The following is a 21,794-nucleotide window of genomic DNA, read 5'->3' as shown; positions in this document are numbered from 1 at the left end:
TTATGATTAAAAAGATGTTAAAACGCTGCCAGGAGAAAGCCTCTGCCTGTCCACACACAATGATTGGTAGCTCTCGGTGGGCGGAGGAGGCAGGACTTTTTCTATGAGTCCTGGCAGGATGTAAAGGGCTTTTTATAGGAAAATGCTGAACCCTCTAGTAGAAAACGATATATATCCCGAGTTCACCATCTCTCCCTCTTTTATCGGTTGCTCTCAGATAAGACCCTGGCCGATTCACTTTAACTTGGTGTCCTAGGAGCCCATATTTGGTCCAAAACTTCTGCTTCAACGCCTTTATACAATAATTAGCAACCCTAGGCCGAACTTTTATCTTTATCATTAGTCATTAGGGATGAGGGAATTATCCAAAAATTCCATTCGGCTGCTTCGCAGAATTGTACGAGAACATTAGTTTTGTGACTAATTACTTCCTCACGAAGCGCATTTCTTTGTAAGTAGTTTGTGCAATGACAGGAAGCGGTGATTGCGCCCCCCTTCCCCCGTCATTGTACCCCTCAGATGCCGCTTTCATAGCTGATATATATAACAGAGTGTAAATTTTTTTAAAAATAAACAAAAAAATCATACTTGCCTCATTTGCTCGCAACGGGCCAATTTGCTTGAAGATCTGAAGCGGCCTATTATGACATCTTCAAGCAGGCCGGCGGGGTGACATCATACATCACCACGCACGGGATTTGGTGCGAGATCTTAAAATAAGATGGTGGCGGACGGGCAATCGTGAGCAAATGGGGGAGGCAAGTAGGATTTTTTTTTTTTTGCCTTTAATATTATTTCAGGTTAAATCGATTCGCTACCACGAAGCACGAGGAAATTTGGCTTCACTGCAAATCAAATTTATCCTGAAATTCTACACTATTTATCATCATCACGTATATGATCTTAGATATATCAATATTAGATATGTCAATATGTTAAAAATTGTGTAAAATGCTTGTGAATACAGTGTGTGATCTGTCCTCCATACTTTCTATCATGTCTCTTCAACTTTTGGGGTCTATGACACTTCTCTGTTGTTTTTCAATCGAGAAGTAGAAAAAAAAAAAAAAACATTTGTCCATGTATAGAATAAATTTCCCACACTGGAATCACATATTTTAGGTCAGTTTTATAATTTGTCTCGGAAATTCCACTCTTATTATTCGTTGCATGCTGCCAATACTATCTCATAAACCCCATCACCCATACAGGTGAAACTCGAAAAATTTGAATATCGTGCAAAGTTAATTTATTTCAGTAATGCAACTAAAAAGGTGAAACTAACATATGTAACATATTTGTTATAATTTGGATGATTATGGCTTACAGTTTATGAAACCCCAAAGTCACAATCTCGGGTCCCCTTTGCTCAGGGGGTATGGACTAATTACCTGACTAGAGTGTGACACTTTGAGCCTAGAATATTGAACCTTTTCACAAAATTCTAATTTTAAGCTGCATTAATGCAATTCCTTTTAATTTGCATTACTGAAATAAATGGACTTTTGCACGATATTCAAATTTTTTGAGTTTCCCCTGTATTGAACAGTGAGTGCCCACTAGTTACATAGCTGGCGGAGATGAAGGCCTCACGGACGGATCACTTCATCATTAGTATTATTCTTGGTTCCTTCTATACTTGCACCCTTTTTCTTTTTTTCTCAACCAATGACTGGGAGCTATTTGTCCTGTATGTAACAAATTTGCATGGGATTCCTCCACTTCAGTACATTTAACCCCTGTTCTCATTTAGAATTATTGTAACAAATAAAAAAGGTCCCTGTTAGTGTTGAGCGAGTCCATCCGAATTTCAGGGAAGGTTCCATTCGCCGTGAAGCCGTCATAGCGAATAGATTTTCACTGAAATAGTGTAAAAAACAAACAAACAGAAAAAAACATACTTACCTCATCCATTTGCTCATGACGGGCCGGCCATCTTCAAGATCTCGCGCAAAAATTTATGTGCGGTGACGTATGATGTCGCTACGCCGGCCAATGTAATGAGGTCACCACGATATTTTGCACCAGATCTTCAATCAAGGTGCCGGCGACCAACCCTTCGAGAGCAAATGGATGAGTTAAGTATGAGGTAATTTTTTATTTTTTTGTTTTACACCCAATTATTGCTATAACATGTATGAACGCGGCATCTGAGGGGTACAATGACGGGGGGCTGCCCAATTACTACTTACAAAGAAATGCGCTTCGTGACAAAGTCATTCATCACAAAGCAAATTTTGGGTAAAATTCGGCAAAGCAGCCAAATGGAATTTCTGAATACTTCGCTCATCACTAGTCCCTAGGGTTAATCCCATTCACTAAAAATATCTAAAAAAAAAAAAATTATCTAAAAGGTGGCCGATTTTAGTTTTCTACTTCCCAAAATGATGATTTGGATTTTTTTATCAATGCTAAAAATGTCATTTCAAAAGTATTTGCATTTCAAAAAGATTTGCTGCCTCCAGATCAGAGATTATTTTAGCACTCTTTGTCACCGCCACTGGTGAAAAGCGGTACTGCAAGTGATAAAGTAATCACAGCTGCCCTTATTTTTATTTATCCCCTTTGAGAAAAGAAAATCTTAAAAAGGATAAAATGTAAACACTTAATTTTTTTAAAGGCAAAAAAATAATAATAAATCTAAGTTACAATACCCAACGAAGCACTGTTTCTTAAATTGTATGGTTGAAAGGACATAAAACCTATAGGAAAAAAAAAACTGCAGCGTCGGCTAATCTAATCATTAAATGCTGAATTACTTTCTTAAGTAAAATTATTAAATGCCACATTACCTATTTTACTCCCAGCAGATGTTGTGCTGGCTAGTGCATAAATTACCACGCGCGTGACAATTTATGCAGTAAATAAATAAAATGCAAATGAGGGAAACCGGGAAAAGGTCTCGGAGGAACAATAATTTCATTGCTTTCCCTGCATGTCTTTACTTTAGCAAACTACTTCAAAGTATCTCTGACATGCGCCAGTTTTCCTCTCGTTCTGGATCTTTTTATTTCCCATTGTGCAGCAGACTTTACCAGAAGATACCGGCGTAGGCCTCGTTCTGAAAAATGTCAGCACATTCTAGTTTTTTGTGATCTCATTAGTGTTATGTAAATTTCTAATATATTTTTTTTTCTAATATCTCTGCTCAGCTGGCCTTTCCCACCTCTGCTGTCAAAGAGTTTTAGAATCAAGGCAACCTAGAAGATCAGCTGAAAGGATGCATGTATTCATTCCGTGTCCCAGGGTTTGATACATACATGGCTATTACATATCACGCAACGTATATAGAGCAAAATCAGTCCGGTCAATCCTATTTTTATCAGTACTTAAAGCCAATGGCGGGAGCGGGTCCAAAACTCCGAAGAGGCTCAAATCGTTTTCATTATACCTTTTGTTATATCTGTAGGTTCCACTTCTGGCTGCAAAATACTGATCAAATACTGACCGTGTGAAAGTGGCCTTAGGCTAGAAACAGACACTGATTCAGTTTTCATTCAACCGGTTACTAAACTCCCCAGGTTTACTCCAACGCCTATCAATGCCCCGTGTCGCCTGGTAGGAATTTAACGGCCGACTATGCAAATTTTCGACATCCGATCCCATCTAATTTGAATATATTTAAAGAAGCTTTCACTTAACTTTATTTTTCAATTTTGAGTAAATATTACATAACATTAGACTACATTACCGTAGTTTATAGATTAAAAAAAAAAAGCGATACCTTTCACGATAACGACTCCCTATAAATCGGACCACAAGGTTCGTTGGCAGAAATGGCCACTGTCTAAAACTAATTTAAACGCCATAAAAACTTTCTGCTGTATTAACGTCCGGACAGAACGAAAAACAGTTTATTATAATGACCCTTTTTCTTTTTTCTTTTTTTTGGGGGGGGGGGGGGGGGGGGGGGGGGTTAGGAGATGAACAATTAGGCTTAAATTCCAGCTCATTGAATGAACATAATAGCACAGTGTTTTTCACGAGATGTTTTTTCAGCCATGGCACAGATGCCTTTGCTCCTAAGCAGTCCCCAGACACTAAAGATGATCTACCAACTATCTGGAGATCACAGGGGGGAAAAAAATATATAATTTTCCAGCATTAGGAGTCAGTGTGCCAAGCAAATGTATTAGGAAAGACAGATGCCTTAAAACAGCGGCTTTTCACATCAGGCTCGGAAGATCTCTTGTTAATGCCAGCTTTAAATAATGTTTATAAACAGTGCCTACCAAACTGCTTTATAATTCACTGCAATCTGCCCCCTGGGCACCTCGCATGCAGCCTGCTGGAGGGCTGCACTTCAATTATTGCTTAGCACACAGAAAGCTGACTTGTGGACTGATATCATTTTACTCCCGGAGAAATGAGGAGTTTATTTATTTATTTATTTATTTATTTTATTTTACGCACTTATATAGCGCTACTATATTCCGCAGCTCTTTACAGACATTACCATCCAACTGTCCCCAATGGGGCTCTTAAAAATAAAGTAGATGACAGAAAGTGGGAGCAGATAGATAGAAGATACATATGGGATAGATAGATAGATAGATAGATAGATAGATAGATAGATAGATAGATAGATAGATAGATAGATAGATATGGGGGAGATTAAGATAGATATACTAGGCCAGAATTCAATACATACCTAGAACCCAGTACCTAGAACTTTTATATTTTAAATTTCTTAGTATAATCTATTTTATTTGCTGCCTATTTCTTACAAGTAAAATAATAGGATTTAACGGATACAAGCCCCAGAGGTTAGTATTATTCTTTTGCACATTTATGAGTCCTATAGATCGTTATAAATAATTACCCTAATGAGTTAATTGTCCATATTGAAAAAAAGTATATATTTATATTTTTTATTCCGGATTTTAAGTTGCAAACAAAATAGCAAAAAAGTATAGACCATATTAGCCCATGAACCGTAATATAAAAAAACAAAAAAAAAAAAAAACACCCTTCTGCTGTAAGTGACTTCAGCCCATTGGAGGGTTAATGACTAAATCACAGTAGATGACAGAAAGTGGGAGCAGATAGATAGATAGATAGATAGATAGATGGATCAAACTAGGCCATCATTCAATAGCAACCTAGAACCCAGTACCTAGAACTTTTAAATTTTCAATTTCTTAGTGCAATGTATTGTATTTGCTGCCTATTTCGTAAAAGTTAAATAATATTATTTGACAATTGACATACAGTGCTGCAGCGGGTTTTTTTTATAATTATTTTGTACATGTATGGCTCTTTTTTTAAATGCATGAACTGAGGTACTTCTAAGTACTTTTTAAAAATAAAATAGAAGACAGAGTGGGAGTAGATAGATATATATGAGATAGATAGATAGATAGATAGATAGATAGATAGATAGATAGATAGATAGATAGATAGATAGATAGATAGATAGAACTGGGTCAGCATTCAATACCTACCTAGAACCCAGTACCTAGAACTTTTATATTTTACATTTCCTAGTATAATCTATTTTATTTGTTGCCTATTTCTTACAAGTAAAATAATATGATTTAACAAACAAGCCCCAGAGGTTAATATAATTCTTTGGCGCATTTATGAGTCCTAATACATGAATATGAAAGATGCACGGACGGAAGAAATGAAAATATAAGTAATTATAAAATGATGTGATACATATTGACAGTAAAGAAAAAAAATATATATATAATTGGAACACACTAAAATTATAAAACTGCAATGCCCTGTAAGCAGAGTTCAGGCAGATCCCACTCAATTATGTGATATAAATATCTAACACCTGAACAGTAATCATACTGTAATATATATCTTGATAGTTCCCATATCTATTGTGCTACACATTAAGGTTTGCACTAAACTTATACTCCAGGTAAAATGCTCCACCTACGGATTTATCCAGCCTATCTGTTTTATCATTTCCATCTGTAAAACGCGCCATTTTCTTACAAAATCCTATTACTGAACATTAGCCTTAGAAAGTCTGCTTATAGCTCGTTAACCCCTTCTGCTCACTATGGCCAAATTATTTAAAAATAATTTATAGTCTAAGATGATCTGCTGCATGTTTTCTTTAGGAATTTTTTTTGTACGATTGATCAAAACATTTTGGCTAACAGACACATGAAATGATATCTACCTTCTTTGGGTTTAATCACTTTAAATCTGATATTATTTACAAGATGGAAAAATCCAGCGAAGAGAAAAATACTTAATGGACATTTCCCATCAGTTCTGTCGTTACCAATGAGGTCTGTGAAAGGACTTTTTCTCTCTACATTTTATAATAAACTACATAAAAAAAGCTTGTGTGAACTGATGCTTTATAAACTAAAGGGTGTAGAATAGAATACACCACCATGTACTTCATTGGGTATGTTCATAGAGCAACTCAGACCATGATGAGCCTCAAACTTTTACAGTAGATAGATAGACAGACATAGAGAGTTAGATAGATGATAGATAGGAGATAGATAGGAGATAGATGATAGATAGGAGATAGATGATACATAGATAGATGATAGGAGGTAGAAATATAGATGATAGATATATAGATTATAGATAGATAGACATAGAAAGTTAGATAGATGATAGATAGATAGATTTGATATGTCATATTGTTATACATAATTACCCTAATGAGTTAATTGCCCATATTGAAAAAAATTCTATATTTCATTCCAAATTTTAAGTTACAAACGGCAGAAGTATAGACCATATTAGCTACTCCTTGAAAGATATATTTAGGCCCATGAACCCCTCCTGCTGTAAGTGACTTCAGCCCACTGGAGGGTTAATCAGGTGTGAGCCTCAGGTGTCATCTAGATACTAGGACTTCCTATCCCTGGCTCCTTCAGTGTAGAACAGATCAGGGCCTTTTACAGGTCTTTCTGTTTGTCTGTAATTCTGAAGCTTCAATGTATCAAAAAAAACAAACCAAGGAGAATGTCAACAGCTGAGGTAAATATTATAGAAAATAGTATAAACAGAAGAGCCAACCTTCTGCTGCAGAAAACAAAGAGCAGGCAGAGTGTGTGCAGAGCCTGAGGAGATGAGAAGTGGGTGGCAGGTCACACAATGAGGACCTGGAAGTGGCAGTGGCTGGAGCTGCTGGATGCTGTGACCCTCTGCTGATCCCCAGTGCAGACAGGCACAGTCAGATCCTTTCCACATGATAGAGCAAGGAAAATGAGAAGCCTCAGAGCCTCCCACAATGGAAACAAAAGTTGGCCAACAAACTCTCAGGGCCACTTTGTGCTGTCATGATGAGGAGCCCAGCCTGCAGGACTGTGCAGTCCTTCCCACCCCTCACATCCCTCTTACCTTCCTCCTGGAAGCACCTCCAGCAGCCTGCTCCTCTCTGCTCTGCCCTGGATCCCCTACAATTAGGAGCTGTCTGCTTACAAGCTGGATGGAGGCTGAGCGGGTCATTATTGGCACCTAGCAGGGCATCAATGAGCCGTGACGTCACCGGAGGAAGCACGCCCTTTTGGTCCCAGGGATTTAGCGCCTCCCCCGGGCCAATCAGAAAGCAGAGGCCTGAGCCGCCGCAGCCAATCAGAAGCGGCAGGTGGGGATTTATGCTAAAGAGATGGCGGGGGTGTGCGGCCGTTAACCCTTCCCGGGCCGGGCCACTCTGACTGCAGAAAAAAAAAAAAAAAGACACCCCAGAAACTTAGATACCCGGCATCAGGGGGTGTAGCATCTAAAGCCGCACAGTCTCCGTGCACACAGCGGGGATTAGAGCCGGCTCTGATGAGCGCGCGGTAAATACACTCAACATGAATTAGTAAAAAGCCGGGGAATTGAATCAATAATCGGGAAGCCGAGGAGTCCCCAGATAACGCTCCTACCGCCAATTATAGGGCTCTCCCTCAGGAAGAAATGGTGCAAACTCAGTATTTATGTGGCTGTGATCTGGATCCAAGGTTTGCGGCAAAATAAAATAGATCACATCTGTAGAGTTTACTGTGCACAGCAGCACAGCTCCTCCAGGGCAAGAGACTGTGGACAGCTCCTCCAGGGCAAGAGACTGTGCACAGCTCCTCCAGCACAAAAGACTGTGCACAGCTCCTCCAGGGCAAAAGAACCCGGTGCACAGCTCCTCCAGGGCAAGAGACTGCACAGCTCCTCCAGGGCAAGAGACTGTGCACAGCTCCTCCAGGGCAAGAGACTGTGCACAGCTCCTCCAGGGCAAGAGACCCTGCACAGCTCCTCCAGGGCAAGAGACCCTGCACAGCTCCTCCAGGATAAGAGACCGTGCACAGCTCCTCCAGGGCAAGAGACCCTGCACAGCTCCTCCAGGGCAAGAGACAGTGTACAGCTCCTCCAGAGCAAGAGACTGTGCACAGCTCCTCCAGAGCAAAAAACAGTGTACAGCTCCTCCAGAGCAAGAGACCGTGCACAGCTCCTCCAGGGAGAGAGACCCTGCACAGCTCCTTCAGCACAAGAGACAGTGCACAGCTCATCCAGCACAAGAGACAGTGTACAGCTCCTCCAGGGCAAAAGACTGTGCAGAGCTCCTCCAGGGCAAGAGATTGTGCACAGCTCCTCCAGGGCAAGAGAACCCAGTGCACAGCTCCTCCAGCACAAGAGACTGTGCACAGCTCCTCCAGGGCAAAAGACCCTGCACAGCTCCTCCAGGGCAAGAGACCCTGCACAGCTCCTCCAGGATAAGAGACTGTGCACAGCTCCTCCAGGGCAAAAGACCCTGCACAGCTCCTCCAGGGCAAGAGACAGTGTACAGCTCCTCCAGGGCAAAAGACAGTGTACAGCTCCTCCAGAGCAAGAGACTGTGCACAGCTCCTCCAGGGCAAGAGACTGTGCACAGCTCCTCCAGGGCAAGAGACTGTGCACAGCTCCTCCAGGGCAAGAGACTTTGCAGAGCTCCTCCAGCACAAGAGACTGTGCACAGCTCATCAAGGGCAAGAGACTGTGCACAGCTCCTCCAGGGCAAAAGACTGTGCACAGCTCCTCCAGGGCAAGAGACCCTGCACAGCTCCTTCAGCACAAGAGACAGTGCACCTCTTATCCAGCACAAGAGACAGTGTACAGCTCCTCCAGGGCAAGAGACTGTACAGAGCTCCTCCAGGGCAAAAGACTGTGCAGAGCTCCTCCAGGGCAAGAGAACCCAGTGCACAGCTCCTCCAGCACAAGAGACTGTGCACAGCTCCTCCAGGGCAAAAGACCCTGCACAGCTCCTCCAGGGCAAAAGACCCTGCACAGCTCCTCCAGGGCAAGAGACTGTGCACAGCTCCTCCAGGGCAAGAGACCCTGCACAGCTCCTCCAGGGCAAGAGACTGTGCACAGCTCCTCCAGGGCAAGAGACCCTGCACAGCTCCTTCAGCACAAGAGACAGTGCACAGCTCATCCAGCACAAGAGACAGTGTACAGCTCCTCCAGGGCAAAAGACTGCAGAGCTCCTCCAGCACAAGAGACAGTGCACAGCTCCTCCAGGGCAAGAGACAGTGCACAGCTCCTCCAGCTCAAGAGACAGTGCACAGCTCCTCCAGGGCAAGAGACTGTGCATAGCTCCTCCAGCGCAAGAGACAGTGCACAGCTCCTCCAGGGCAAGAGACAGTGCACAGCTCCTCCAGCTCATAAGACAGTGCACAGCTCCTCCAGGGCAAGAGACTGTGCATAGCTCCTCCAGCACAAGAGACTGTGCACAGCTCCTCCAGGGCAAGAAACTGTGCAGAGCTCCTCCAGGGCAAGAGACAGTGTACAGCTCCTGCAGGACAAGAGACTATGCACAGCTTCTCCAGGGCAAGAGACTGTGCACAGCTCCTCCAGGGCAAGAGACTGTGCACAGCTCCTCCAGGACAAGAGACTATGCACAGCTTCTCCAGGGCAAGAGACTGTGCACAGCTCCTCCAGGGCAAGAGACTGTGCACAGCTCCTCCAGGGCAAGAGACTGTGCACAGCTCCTCTAGGGCAAGAGACAGTGCACAGCTCCTCCAGGGCAAGAGACTGTGCACAGCTCCTCCAGAGAAAGAGACTGTGCACAGCTCCTCCAGAGAAAGACACTCTGCAGCGCTCTTCCAGGGCAAGAGACTGTGCACAGCTCCTCCAGAGAAATAGACTGTGCAGCGCTCCTCCAGGGCAAGAGACTGTGCACAGCTCCTCCAGGGCAAGAGACTGTGCACAGCTCCTCCAGGGCAAGAGACTGCACACACAGCTCCTCCAGAGAAAGAGACAGTGTACAGCTCATCCAGGGCAAGAGACTGTGCACAGCTCCTCCAGGGCAAGAGACTGTGCACAGCTCCTCCAGGGCAAGAGACTGCGCACACAGCTCCTCCAGAGAAAGAGACAGTGTACAGCTCCTCCAGGGCAAGAGACAGTGCACAGCTCCTCTAGGGCAAGAGACCCTGCACAGCTCCTTCAGCACAAGAGACAGTGCACAGCTCATCCAGCACAAGAGACAGTGTACAGCTCCTCCAGGGCAAAAGACTGTGCAGAGCTCCTCCAGGGCAAGAGATTGTGCACAGCTCCTCCAGGGCAAGAGAACCCAGTGCACAGCTCCTCCAGCACAAGAGACTGTGCACAGCTCCTCCAGGGCAAAAGACCCTGCACAGCTCCTCCAGGGCAAGAGACCCTGCACAGCTCCTCCAGGATAAGAGACTGTGCACAGCTCCTCCAGGGCAAAAGACCCTGCACAGCTCCTCCAGGGCAAGAGACAGTGTACAGCTCCTCCAGGGCAAAAGACAGTGTACAGCTCCTCCAGAGCAAGAGACTGTGCACAGCTCCTCCAGGGCAAGAGACTGTGCACAGCTCCTCCAGGGCAAGAGACTGTGCACAGCTCCTCCAGGGCAAGAGACTTTGCAGAGCTCCTCCAGCACAAGAGACTGTGCACAGCTCATCAAGGGCAAGAGACTGTGCACAGCTCCTCCAGGGCAAAAGACTGTGCACAGCTCCTCCAGGGCAAGAGACCCTGCACAGCTCCTTCAGCACAAGAGACAGTGCACCTCTTATCCAGCACAAGAGACAGTGTACAGCTCCTCCAGGGCAAGAGACTGTACAGAGCTCCTCCAGGGCAAAAGACTGTGCAGAGCTCCTCCAGGGCAAGAGAACCCAGTGCACAGCTCCTCCAGCACAAGAGACTGTGCACAGCTCCTCCAGGGCAAAAGACCCTGCACAGCTCCTCCAGGGCAAAAGACCCTGCACAGCTCCTCCAGGGAAAGAGACTGTGCACAGCTCCTCCAGGGCAAGAGACCCTGCACAGCTCCTCCAGGGCAAGAGACTGTGCACAGCTCCTCCAGGGCAAGAGACCCTGCACAGCTCCTTCAGCACAAGAGACAGTGCACAGCTCATCCAGCACAAGAGACAGTGCACAGCTCCTCCAGGGCAAAAGACTGTGCAGAGCTCCTCCAGCACAAGAGACAGTGCACAGCTCCTCCAGGGCAAGAGACAGTGCACAGCTCCTCCAGCTCAAGAGACAGTGCACAGCTCCTCCAGGGCAAGAGACTGTGCATAGCTCCTCCAGCACAAGAGACAGTGCACAGCTCCTCCAGGGCAAGAGACAGTGCACAGCTCCTCCAGCTCATAAGACAGTGCACAGCTCCTCCAGGGCAAGAGACTGTGCATAGCTCCTCCAGCACAAGAGACTGTGCACAGCTCCTCCAGGGCAAGAAACTGTGCAGAGCTCCTCCAGGGCAAGAGACAGTGTACAGCTCCTGCAGGACAAGAGACTATGCACAGCTTCTCCAGGGCAAGAGACTGTGCACAGCTCCTCCAGGGCAAGAGACTGTGCACAGCTCCTCCAGGACAAGAGACTATGCACAGCTTCTCCAGGGCAAGAGACTGTGCACAGCTCCTCCAGGGCAAGAGACTGTGCACAGCTCCTCCAGGGCAAGAGACTGTGCACAGCTCCTCTAGGGCAAGAGACAGTGCACAGCTCCTCCAGGGCAAGAGACTGTGCACAGCTCCTCCAGAGAAAGAGACTGTGCACAGCTCCTCCAGAGAAAGACACTCTGCAGCGCTCTTCCAGGGCAAGAGACTGTGCACAGCTCCTCCAGAGAAATAGACTGTGCAGCGCTCCTCCAGGGCAAGAGACTGTGCACAGCTCCTCCAGGGCAAGAGACTGTGCACAGCTCCTCCAGGGCAAGAGACTGCACACACAGCTCCTCCAGAGAAAGAGACAGTGTACAGCTCATCCAGGGCAAGAGACTGTGCACAGCTCCTCCAGGGCAAGAGACTGTGCACAGCTCCTCCAGGGCAAGAGACTGCGCACACAGCTCCTCCAGAGAAAGAGACAGTGTACAGCTCCTCCAGGGCAAGAGACAGTGCACAGCTCCTCTAGGGCAAGAGACTGTGCACATCTCTTCCAGGGCAAGAGACTGCGCACAGCTCCTCCAGAGCAAGATACTCCAGTGCACAGCTCCTCCAGAGAAAGAGACTGTGCACATCTCCTCCAGGGCAAGAGACTGTGCAGAGGTCCTCCAGAGCAAGAGACCCCAGTGCACAGCTCCTCCAGGGCAAGAGACCCCAGTGCACTGCTCCTCCAGGGCAAGAGACTGTGCACAGCTCCTCCAGGGCAAGAGACTGTGCACAGCTCCTCCAGAGAAAGAGACTGTGCACAGGTCCTCCAGATCAAGAGACTGTGCACAGCTCCTCCAGGGCAAGAGACTGTGCACAGCTCCTCCAGAGAAAGAGACTGTGCACAGCTCCTCCAGAGAAAGAGACTGTGCACAGCTCCTCCAGAAAAAGAGACCCCAGTGCACTGCTCTTCCAGGGCAAGAGACCATGCACAGCTCCTCCAGAGAAAGAGACTGTGCACAGCTCCTCCAGAGCAAGAGACTGTGCACAACTCCTGAGGAGCAAGAGACTGTGCACAGCTCCTCCAGGGCAAGAGACTGTCCAGAGGTTCTCCAGAGCAAAAGACCCCAGTGCACAGCTCCTCCAGTGCAAGAGACCATACACAGCTTCTCCAGTTCAAGAGATAGTGCATAGCTCCTCCCGTGCAAAGGACTGTGCACAGCTTCTCCAGAGAAAGAAACTATACACAGCTCCTCTAGGACAAGAGACTGTGCACAGCTCCTCCAGGACAAGAAACCCCAGTACACAGCTCCTCCAGTGCAAGAGACAGTGTACAGCTCCTCCAGTGCAAGAAACCATACACAGCTTATCCAGTGCAAGGGACTGTCTGTGCCCAGCTCCACCAGAGCAAGAGACTTGAAAAGACTGTGCAAAGCTTCTCAGGTCCAACAGACTGGGCAGAGCTTCAGTCCCAGATACTGTGCACAGCTCCTCTGGTCCAAAAGACTGTGCACATCTCCTCTGGTCCAAGAGACTGTGCACAGCTCCTTAGGTCCAAGAGACTAGGCACAGGGCTGTGTGGATCCTCCTGGACTCCATACATGGCTGGATTAACTTATTAACCCAATCTACAGAGCCTGGATAGATTGTTCGATAGATAGATAGATAGATAGATAGATAGATAGATAGATAGATAGATAGATAGATAGATAGATAGATAGATAGATAGATAGATATGAGATAGATAGATAGATAGATAGATAGATATGAGATAGATAGATAGATAGATAGATAGATAGATAGATAAATAGATATGAGATAGATAGATAGATAGATAGATAGATAGATAGATAGATAGATAGATAGATATGAGATAGATAGATAGATAGATAGATAGATAGATATGAGATAGATAGATAGATAGATATGAGATAGATAGATAGATAGATAGATAGATAGATAGATAGATAGATAGATAGATAGATAGATAGATATGAGATAGATAGATAGATAGATAGATAGATAGATATGAGATAGATAGATAGATAGATAGATAAATAGATATGAGATAGATAGATAGATAGATAGATATGAGATAGATAGATAGATAGATAGATAGATAGATAGATAGATAGATAGATATGAGATAGATAGATAGATAGATAGATAGATAGATAGATAGATAGATATGAGATAGATAGATAGATAGATAGATAGATAGATAGATAGATAGATAGATAGATATGAGATAGATAGATAGATAGATAGATAGATAGATAGATAGATATATAGATAGATAGATAGATATGAGATAGATAGATAGATAGATAGATAGATAGATAATAGATAGATATGAGATAGATAGATAGATAGATAGATAGATAGATAGATAGATAGATATGAGATAGATAGATAGATAGATAGATAGATAGATAGATATGAGATAGATAGATAGATAGATATGAGATAGATAGATAGATAGATTACTGTAGAGACTTCAATAGATATGAGGAAAATAAATAGATTATAGATATATACTGTATATTGATTCCTCTGGGAAATCTATCCGCTGGAATCAGAAGAGATTACATCTGGGGATCTGTGGGGATTTTCTCTCTTTCATATGGCTTTAATCTGCTTTCTCTGAAAACATTTTATGAGTTTTAGGCAGGAGGTAAAATACCTTTTATTCTTTTAGATCCTCAGCTAAATCTCTCCCTTTAAGGCTCATCTCCAGCTCTGGAGTTTAATCACAGCTTCTTGGAAAGGAGGAATCACGGCTGCAAGATATGATGCTGAAAGTAGTAATAATAATAATAATCATGAAATTAAATTATTATTGTTGTTTCTATTATTATTATTACCACCATTACTGTTGTTATAGATGAGAGAATTTCATGTTATGAAATTCGTTCACGCTTCGTTTGGTGGTAAAAGCAGAATTGCGTTATGGATTCCGTTACCGCGATCGAACCATAACGCAATTCCAGGACGGAATGAATAACGGAATGCCTTTAGAGGGATTCCGTTATTCATTCCATCCTACTAGAAGTCTATGGGCTGCATAACGGATCCGTCCCATTTCCATTATGCAGGGGAGTCCTCTCCTGCAAAACGTAAACCGGACAGATCCGTTATGCAGCCCATAGACTTCTAGTAGGATGGAATGAATAACGGAATCCCTCTAAAGGCATTCCGTTATTCATTCCGTCCTGGAATTGCGTTATGGTTCGATCGCGGTAACGGAATCCATAACGCAATTCTGCTTTTACCACCAAACGAAGCGTGAACGAATTTCAGAACATGACCTTTGCTCATCTCTAATTATTATCATCATAATTGTTGTTTATTATTACCATTGTTATTATTATTGTTATTATTATTATTATTGTTATTATTATTACTAGCATAGCTTCTCCTGTAAGTGTTCCCCATGCTACTTGACTGGTGGATAGATGTGTGGATGGAGCTGGCAGCAGACACAGGCACACAGCCCTCCACATGAGGCTACATTTCTTCTCCTGCTCCACAGAATGATCCAGGAGTTTGCAGCCTCCCCTCCTCACTTTAGCCCTACAGGTCAGGAGGTGACCAGAGGAAGTCCTAGCTGCTCTCCTGCATTGTGTATCACGGCCATCAAGGGGCAGACTTTACTTCAGAAGAAAGAGAGTCAAAAAGAGAAAGGGAGAAAGCCTGCTGATAATTGGACAGCCCCATCCCTCCATCCCTCTCCACTGACTGCACCCACAAGGAGGAGCTTTAGGCGTCAGATTCCTCAATTTCCAACTTAGCATCTTGGCAGGACCTTTTTTTTTCCCTGCTTCCAAAGCTAAAGTCTACACCAACCCACACTCCCACCCAACCTCTCCCCTCCCTCCTTGTACAGAGGGAGAGCACAAAAAAAATCCTACCAGGGAGAAAGGCAGCAAGAAGAAGAGAGAGACAGAGAGATACCAGCAGCAAGAGGCAGCCACAAGCCCCATTTATCTCCGGGTCTGCAACTGGTGGGCTTGTCTACCTTGAAGAGACTCTAGTAGACCCCTTTTTTCTTGCAGAGAGTGTCTCCCAAGATAAGAGTGTATGCATGTGTCTGGCCATGTCCTATCCTCAGGGCTACTTGTATCAACCATCTGCTTCATTGGCTCTGTACTCCTGCCCTGCATACAGCACCAGTGTCATCTCTGGACCCAGGACAGATGAGTTGGGAAGGTCTTCTTCTGGGTCAGCCTTCTCACCTTATGCTGGATCTACAGCCTTCACAGCTACTTCTGCTGGCTTCAACTCTCCCCTCCAGTACAGTGGAGACCCCGCTGCTGCCTTCACTTCTTACGTGGTAAGAGCCGCTCGTACAGGGTGAGGGGGTCCACAGCGAGCAGGGACAACTACCCCCATCGTCCACACCTACACTGATTGCCAAGTGCAGGTCTGGTCTGCAGCAAACCCGATGGTAGCCGGTCCTCGGGTGTAGAGAATTGTAAGCAAGAGGCGCAGAATATTCTCTGAACATGATCTGTTAAAGTCCATGTCAAGTTTCTGTGTAGAAATCCGTAAATTATAAAATATATGGTGTTTGTTCTCTTTCTAGATATATAGATAATAAATAAATAATAGATAGATAATTAGATAGATAGATAATTAGATAGATAATAGATAATAGATAGATAATTAGATAGATAATTAGATAGATAGATAATTAGATAGATAATAGATAATAGATAGATAATTAGATGACAAATAATTAGAAACAGATAGATGGATAGATAGAGATATTCACCGTTTACATTTAACCAGTTAAGTGCTGTAGATCCCTGGCTTTGAGGTATAACCTCCCCCATGATGTTCCCAGTTACAGGCTGTTCCAGTCCTTGAACCTGTAGGAGGAGAGTAAATGTTATTCTAGAACAATTCTGCAGGTTCTTTCCCTGATCGATAATCAATGAATCCAATACAATTAACTGCGGGCTGTAATGAAGCGGGTCATTCCCGAAGCTGCAACTAAACTGAGGCCGGGGTCGGGATTCATGTTGGGAAATGTGAGAATTTCATGCGCGTATGTTACACGCGCCTATCCAGTATATACCAGGGTGTAGTATTATCCAGTATATACCAGGGTGTAGTATTATCCAGTATATACCAGGGTGTAGTATTATCCAGTATATACCAGGGTGTAGTATTATCCAGTATATACCAGGGTGTAGTATTATCCAGTATATACCAGGGTGTAGTATTCTCCAGTATATACCAGGGTGTAATATTCTCCAGTATATACCAGGGTGTAATATTCTCCAGTATATACCAGGGTGTAGTATTCTTCAGTATATACCAGTGTGTAATATTCTCCAGTATATACCAGTATGTAATATTCTCCAGTATATACCAGGGTGTAGTATTGTCCAGTATATACCAGTGTGTAATATTCTCCAGTATATACCAGTGTGTAATATTCTCCAGTATATACCAGTGTGTAATATTCTCCAGTATATACCAGTGTGTAATATTCTCAAGTATATACCAGTGTGTAATATTCTCCAGTATATACCAGTGTGTAATATTCTCCAGTATATACCAGGGTGTAGTATTCTCCAGTATATACCAGTGTGTAATATTCTCCAGTATATACCAGGGTGTAATATTCTCCAGTATATACCAGTGTGTAATATTCTCCAGTATATACCAGTGTGTAATATTCTCCAGTATATACCAGTGTGTAATATTCTCCAGTATATACCAGGGTGTAGTATTATCCAGTATTTACCAGTGTGTAGTATTCTCCAGTATATACCAGTGTGTAATATTCTCCAGTATATACCAGGGTGTAATATTCTCCAGTATATACCAGGGTGTAGTATTCTTCAGTATATACCAGTGTGTAATATTCTCCAGTATATACCAGTGTGTAATATTCTCCAGTATATACCAGTGTGTAATATTCTCCAGTATATACCAGGGTGTAGTATTCTTCAGTATATACCAGTGTGTAATATTCTCCAGTATATACCAGTGTGTAATATTCTCCAGTATATACCAGTGTGTAATATTCTCCAGTATATACCAGGGTGTAGTATTGTCCAGTATATACCAGTGTGTAATATTCTCCAGTATATACCAGTCTGTAATATTCTCCAGTATATACCAGTGTGTAATATTCTCCAGTATATACCAGTGTGTAATATTCTCCAGTATATACCAGTGTGTAATATTCTCCAGTATATACCAGGGTGTAGTATTCTCCAGTATATACCAGTGTGTAATATTCTCCAGTATATACCAGGGTGTAGTATTGTCCAGTATATACCAGTGTGTAATATTCTCCAGTATATACCAGTGTGTAATATTCTCCAGTATATACCAGTGTGTAATATTCTCCAGTATATACCAGTGTGTAGTATTCTCCAGTATATACCAGTGTCTAGTAGTGTCCAGTATATGCCAGTGTGTAGTATTCTCCCGTATATACCAGTGTGTAGTATTCTCCAGTATATACCAGTGTCAAGTATTCTCCAGTATATACCAGGGTGTAGTATTCTCCAGTATATACCAGTGTGTAGTATTCTCCAGTATATACCAGTGTGTAGTATTCTCCACTATATACCAGTGTCAAGTATTCTCCACTATATACCAGTGTGTAGTAGTTTCCAGTATATACCAGTGTGTAGTAGTTTCCAGTATATATCAGTGTGCAGTAGTCTCCAGTATATACCAGTGTGTAATAGTTTTCAGTATATACCAGTGTGTAATAGTCTTCAGGATATACCAGTGTCTAGTTTTCTCCAGTAAATACCAGTGTGTAGTAGTCTACAGTATATACCAGTATAAAGTAGTCTCCAGTATATACCAGTGTGTAGTAGTCTACAGTATATACCAGTATAAAGTAGTCCAGTATATACCAGCGTGTAGAAGTCTCCAGGATAAACCAGTGTTTAGCAGTCTCCAGTATATAGTGTGCAGTGTAATCCAGTAGAAACCAGTTTGTAGCAGTCTCCAGTATAGTGTATAGTACTCTCCAGTATATAGTGTGTTGTACTCTCCAGTATATAGTGTGTAGTATGAGGTACTCTCCAGTTTGTAGTATGTAGTGGTCTCCAGTATATAGTGTGTAGTATGAAGTACTCTCCAGTATATAGTATGTAGTGGTCTCCAGTATATAGTGTGTAGTATGAAGTACTCTCCAGTATATATATGTAGTGGTCTCCAGTATATAGTGTGTAGTAGTCTCCAGTATATAGTGTGTCCTACTCTCCAGTATATAGTATATAGTGTGTGTTTTATGTATTTACTCTCATGTACAAGACATGGATGCAGTGGAGACTGACAAGCATTAGATGTTAGTGAATATCTTAACGAGTAGTCCTGTGGTTCCCTGTCCCAGGCCCATTCCTAGGTGTGGTTATGCTGACAAATTAAAGGGTGCAGTGGAGTCATCCTGTTATACTGAGACTCAGTTCTCTGTCCTGTTCAGTATCTATTGCTTATTACAGAAATGTTCAACCAAAATGAAATAATATTATCTACAGGGAAGATCTGACATGAAGGTAACCTGAATGATCATGTGCTGATAAGTGGTGGTCAATAAGTCTGCAATCGCATGTGTGAAAGGTGATAGGCGCCTAATAATAAGTGCATGGAATTGTCTAGAATGTTACATAACTCCTTGAAGACCTTTTTTCTACTTTTTTATGCAGTAAATATCTCTGATTTGTGTTCATACCCTAAACCCTAGTCAACCATAGATATTGGTTTCTTTTTCTAGGGTTCTCCCTATGACCACAGTACAAGCATGGCAGGTTCTTTAGGTTATCATCCATATGGTGCTCCTCTGGGATCTTATCCTTATGGCGATCCAGCTTACAGGAAAAATGCTACCAGGGATGCTACCGCCACTTTAAAGGCCTGGCTCAATGAGCACAGGAAGAACCCTTACCCCACCAAGGGGGAGAAGATTATGCTGGCCATTATCACTAAGATGACCCTCACCCAAGTGTCCACCTGGTTTGCCAATGCAAGGAGGAGGCTTAAAAAGGAGAATAAGATGACCTGGACTCCCAGGAATAGGAGTGAGGATGAGGAAGAAGAGGAGAACATCGATCTGGAGAAAAATGATGAAGATGAGACTCAGAAAGTAGAGGAAAAGGGGGACACAGATGTAGAGCCAGGTTGGTTGCCTAGGGTTTCTCTTGATGTCTTCAGTCCTCACCAATGTGTCTGTATTTAGCTAATATTATGTGTGGGGTGTGCATTTTCTGTTTTGAATGTTCATCTTAAAAAATTTCTGTCTCTCTTTTTGTGCAGTGAAGAGGAGTCCACTGGAGGACGAGCCAGATCTTCCAGAACATGAGAACCTACAGGTTAAAGAGCTGGTCTCAGTCAGGAGTGACTCTGAGGGGGAAGACGGTCATGATTTGATTTCTAAAATTTCTACTCCAAGCTCACCTCCAACAATTTGTCAAGCAGGCCAGGCCCAACAGACGCAAGAAGAGCAGACTGTACCCAATCATCTTCATCATCTTCACCACCACCACCATCATCCTCAGCACCAGCAACAGACAACCCAACATCATCATCTTCACCACCACCACCACCAACAGCACCCAATAGACCTGGTGCATAGGAATACCACAGTCCACCATGGCCCAGCCACCAGCAATGTCACCTCAGTCATTCACTCGCCACCAGCTTCCACCTCAAAGCCAAAACTGTGGTCCTTGGCGGAAATAGCCACCTCCTCAGACAAGACTAAAGAAAGCAGTGAAGTAGGCCCAGGGTCAACCACAGCCCAGCCCATGGCTGCTCCAACTTCTTCACCATCCAGATCCCCCTCAGCTGCTTGTCATTTCCCTAACAATGCAGTTTTATCCAGACCCCTTTACTACAGCACCCCATTTTACCCTGGCTACACGAACTATGGCTCCTTTGGGCACATCCACCATGGACCCAGCAGCACCCCATCAGCCAACAGCAACCCACACTTCAATGGATTAACCCAGACTGTCCTAAACAGAGCTGAAGCTCTGGCCAAAGAGTGCAAACTTAGAAACCAGTCTCAAGTAGACCTTTGCAAAGACTCCACTTATGAAATGAAGAAAGGTATGTCTAGCCTTTAATTGTGGCTTCTCTGCAAGCCCTGGGACTTCCTCTTATTTATTAATGCCTTGTCATTTCACCAGATCCCATCCAGAATATTAATAATTCAAAGAATACAAAATCTGTCAGGCCAGTGCAGGATCAACTTCCATCCCCCAACCCCCCTGCAAGGAGAACAACCCCCATTATTTGTATCAGTCTGAACCTGTATATTTAATGTAGCAATTTTTTTGTATTTAAATGGATCATCCCTATCTTTCCAGTAAATTATGGAATCCGATCGGTTGTACAGTCATGGATGCTGGTTTTTTCTTTCTTTCTTTTTTTTTTTTGTAATATAAATATATAAAACGCAATGTTTTACCCTGAACTGTTTCATAGTGAATAATACAAATTTAATTTAATTTTTTTAAACGACTCTTGTTATTTCTTCTGGGTTTCCATAGAATGGAGATGTAGTCATTGCAATATCTCAATGGTTTGTCCTTTGCACAGGACTGCAGGGAAAGGAATAGGTCCTCAAAAGGGTTAATGCCTCATCTGTAAGTAGAGGGTGACAAGTGACAGGGAATCAATAAAAACGAGCAATGTTATGGTTTTAATATATTTTTTTTTTCGATATTTCATATCAAGTCAAGTCTGTATCTGCTCTTAACTTATAGAAGGGACGGACTGGGGAAAGCAAGCAGTGATCATCTGATTGTCATTGGCTGCGAATGGGTTAACCTAATTAATTTCAACCAGTGCCCTGATCTGTGCTAAGCAATCAAACACTGACCTTTACTAATGAATTCGATTTTATGCAGGAATCTTCTCATTAATGCGAGAGCCTGCTGGGCATTATATGTATGTATGGTGTATATATATATATAGTTTTCTTTTATTATATTTTATTATATATATATATGTGTGTGTGTGTGTACAGTATGTATATATAGACAGATATAGCTTATATA

The 21,794-nt window shown here is 43.2% G+C and overlaps 1 protein-coding gene across 1 annotated transcript; it reads left to right on the top strand.

Moving 5' to 3' along the window:
• Window positions 1-15,597: 15,597 nt before the first annotated feature.
• On the top strand, window positions 15,598-21,218 carry IRX5 (iroquois homeobox 5). Its single transcript, XM_040409099.1, has 3 exons — window positions 15,598-16,090; window positions 19,508-19,910; window positions 20,047-21,218. The coding sequence occupies exons 1-3, from the start codon at window positions 15,842-15,844 to the stop codon at window positions 20,856-20,858; spliced, it is 1,464 nt and encodes a 487-aa protein (XP_040265033.1). The 5' UTR covers window positions 15,598-15,841; the 3' UTR covers window positions 20,859-21,218.
• Window positions 21,219-21,794: the final 576 nt, after the last annotated feature.

This window comes from Bufo bufo, chromosome 10 (genome assembly GCF_905171765.1).
Source record: "Bufo bufo chromosome 10, aBufBuf1.1, whole genome shotgun sequence".
In the NCBI taxonomy this organism is placed as follows: domain Eukaryota; kingdom Metazoa; phylum Chordata; class Amphibia; order Anura; family Bufonidae; genus Bufo; species Bufo bufo.
The sequence above is the reverse complement of the archived record's forward strand: the minus strand, read 5'-3'. Positions and strand labels throughout refer to the sequence as shown.

Excerpts from the sequence above, each read along its gene's own strand:
- IRX5 (XM_040409099.1), top strand. The coding sequence starts at position 15,842 with ATGTGTCTGGCCATGTCCTATCCTCAGGGCTACTTGTATCAACCATCT. Across the intron at positions 16,091-19,507 it reads CTGCCTTCACTTCTTACGTG|GGTTCTCCCTATGACCACAG; the intron begins GTAAGAGCCGCT and ends TTCTTTTTCTAG. Across the intron at positions 19,911-20,046 it reads GGACACAGATGTAGAGCCAG|TGAAGAGGAGTCCACTGGAG; the intron begins GTTGGTTGCCTA and ends CTTTTTGTGCAG.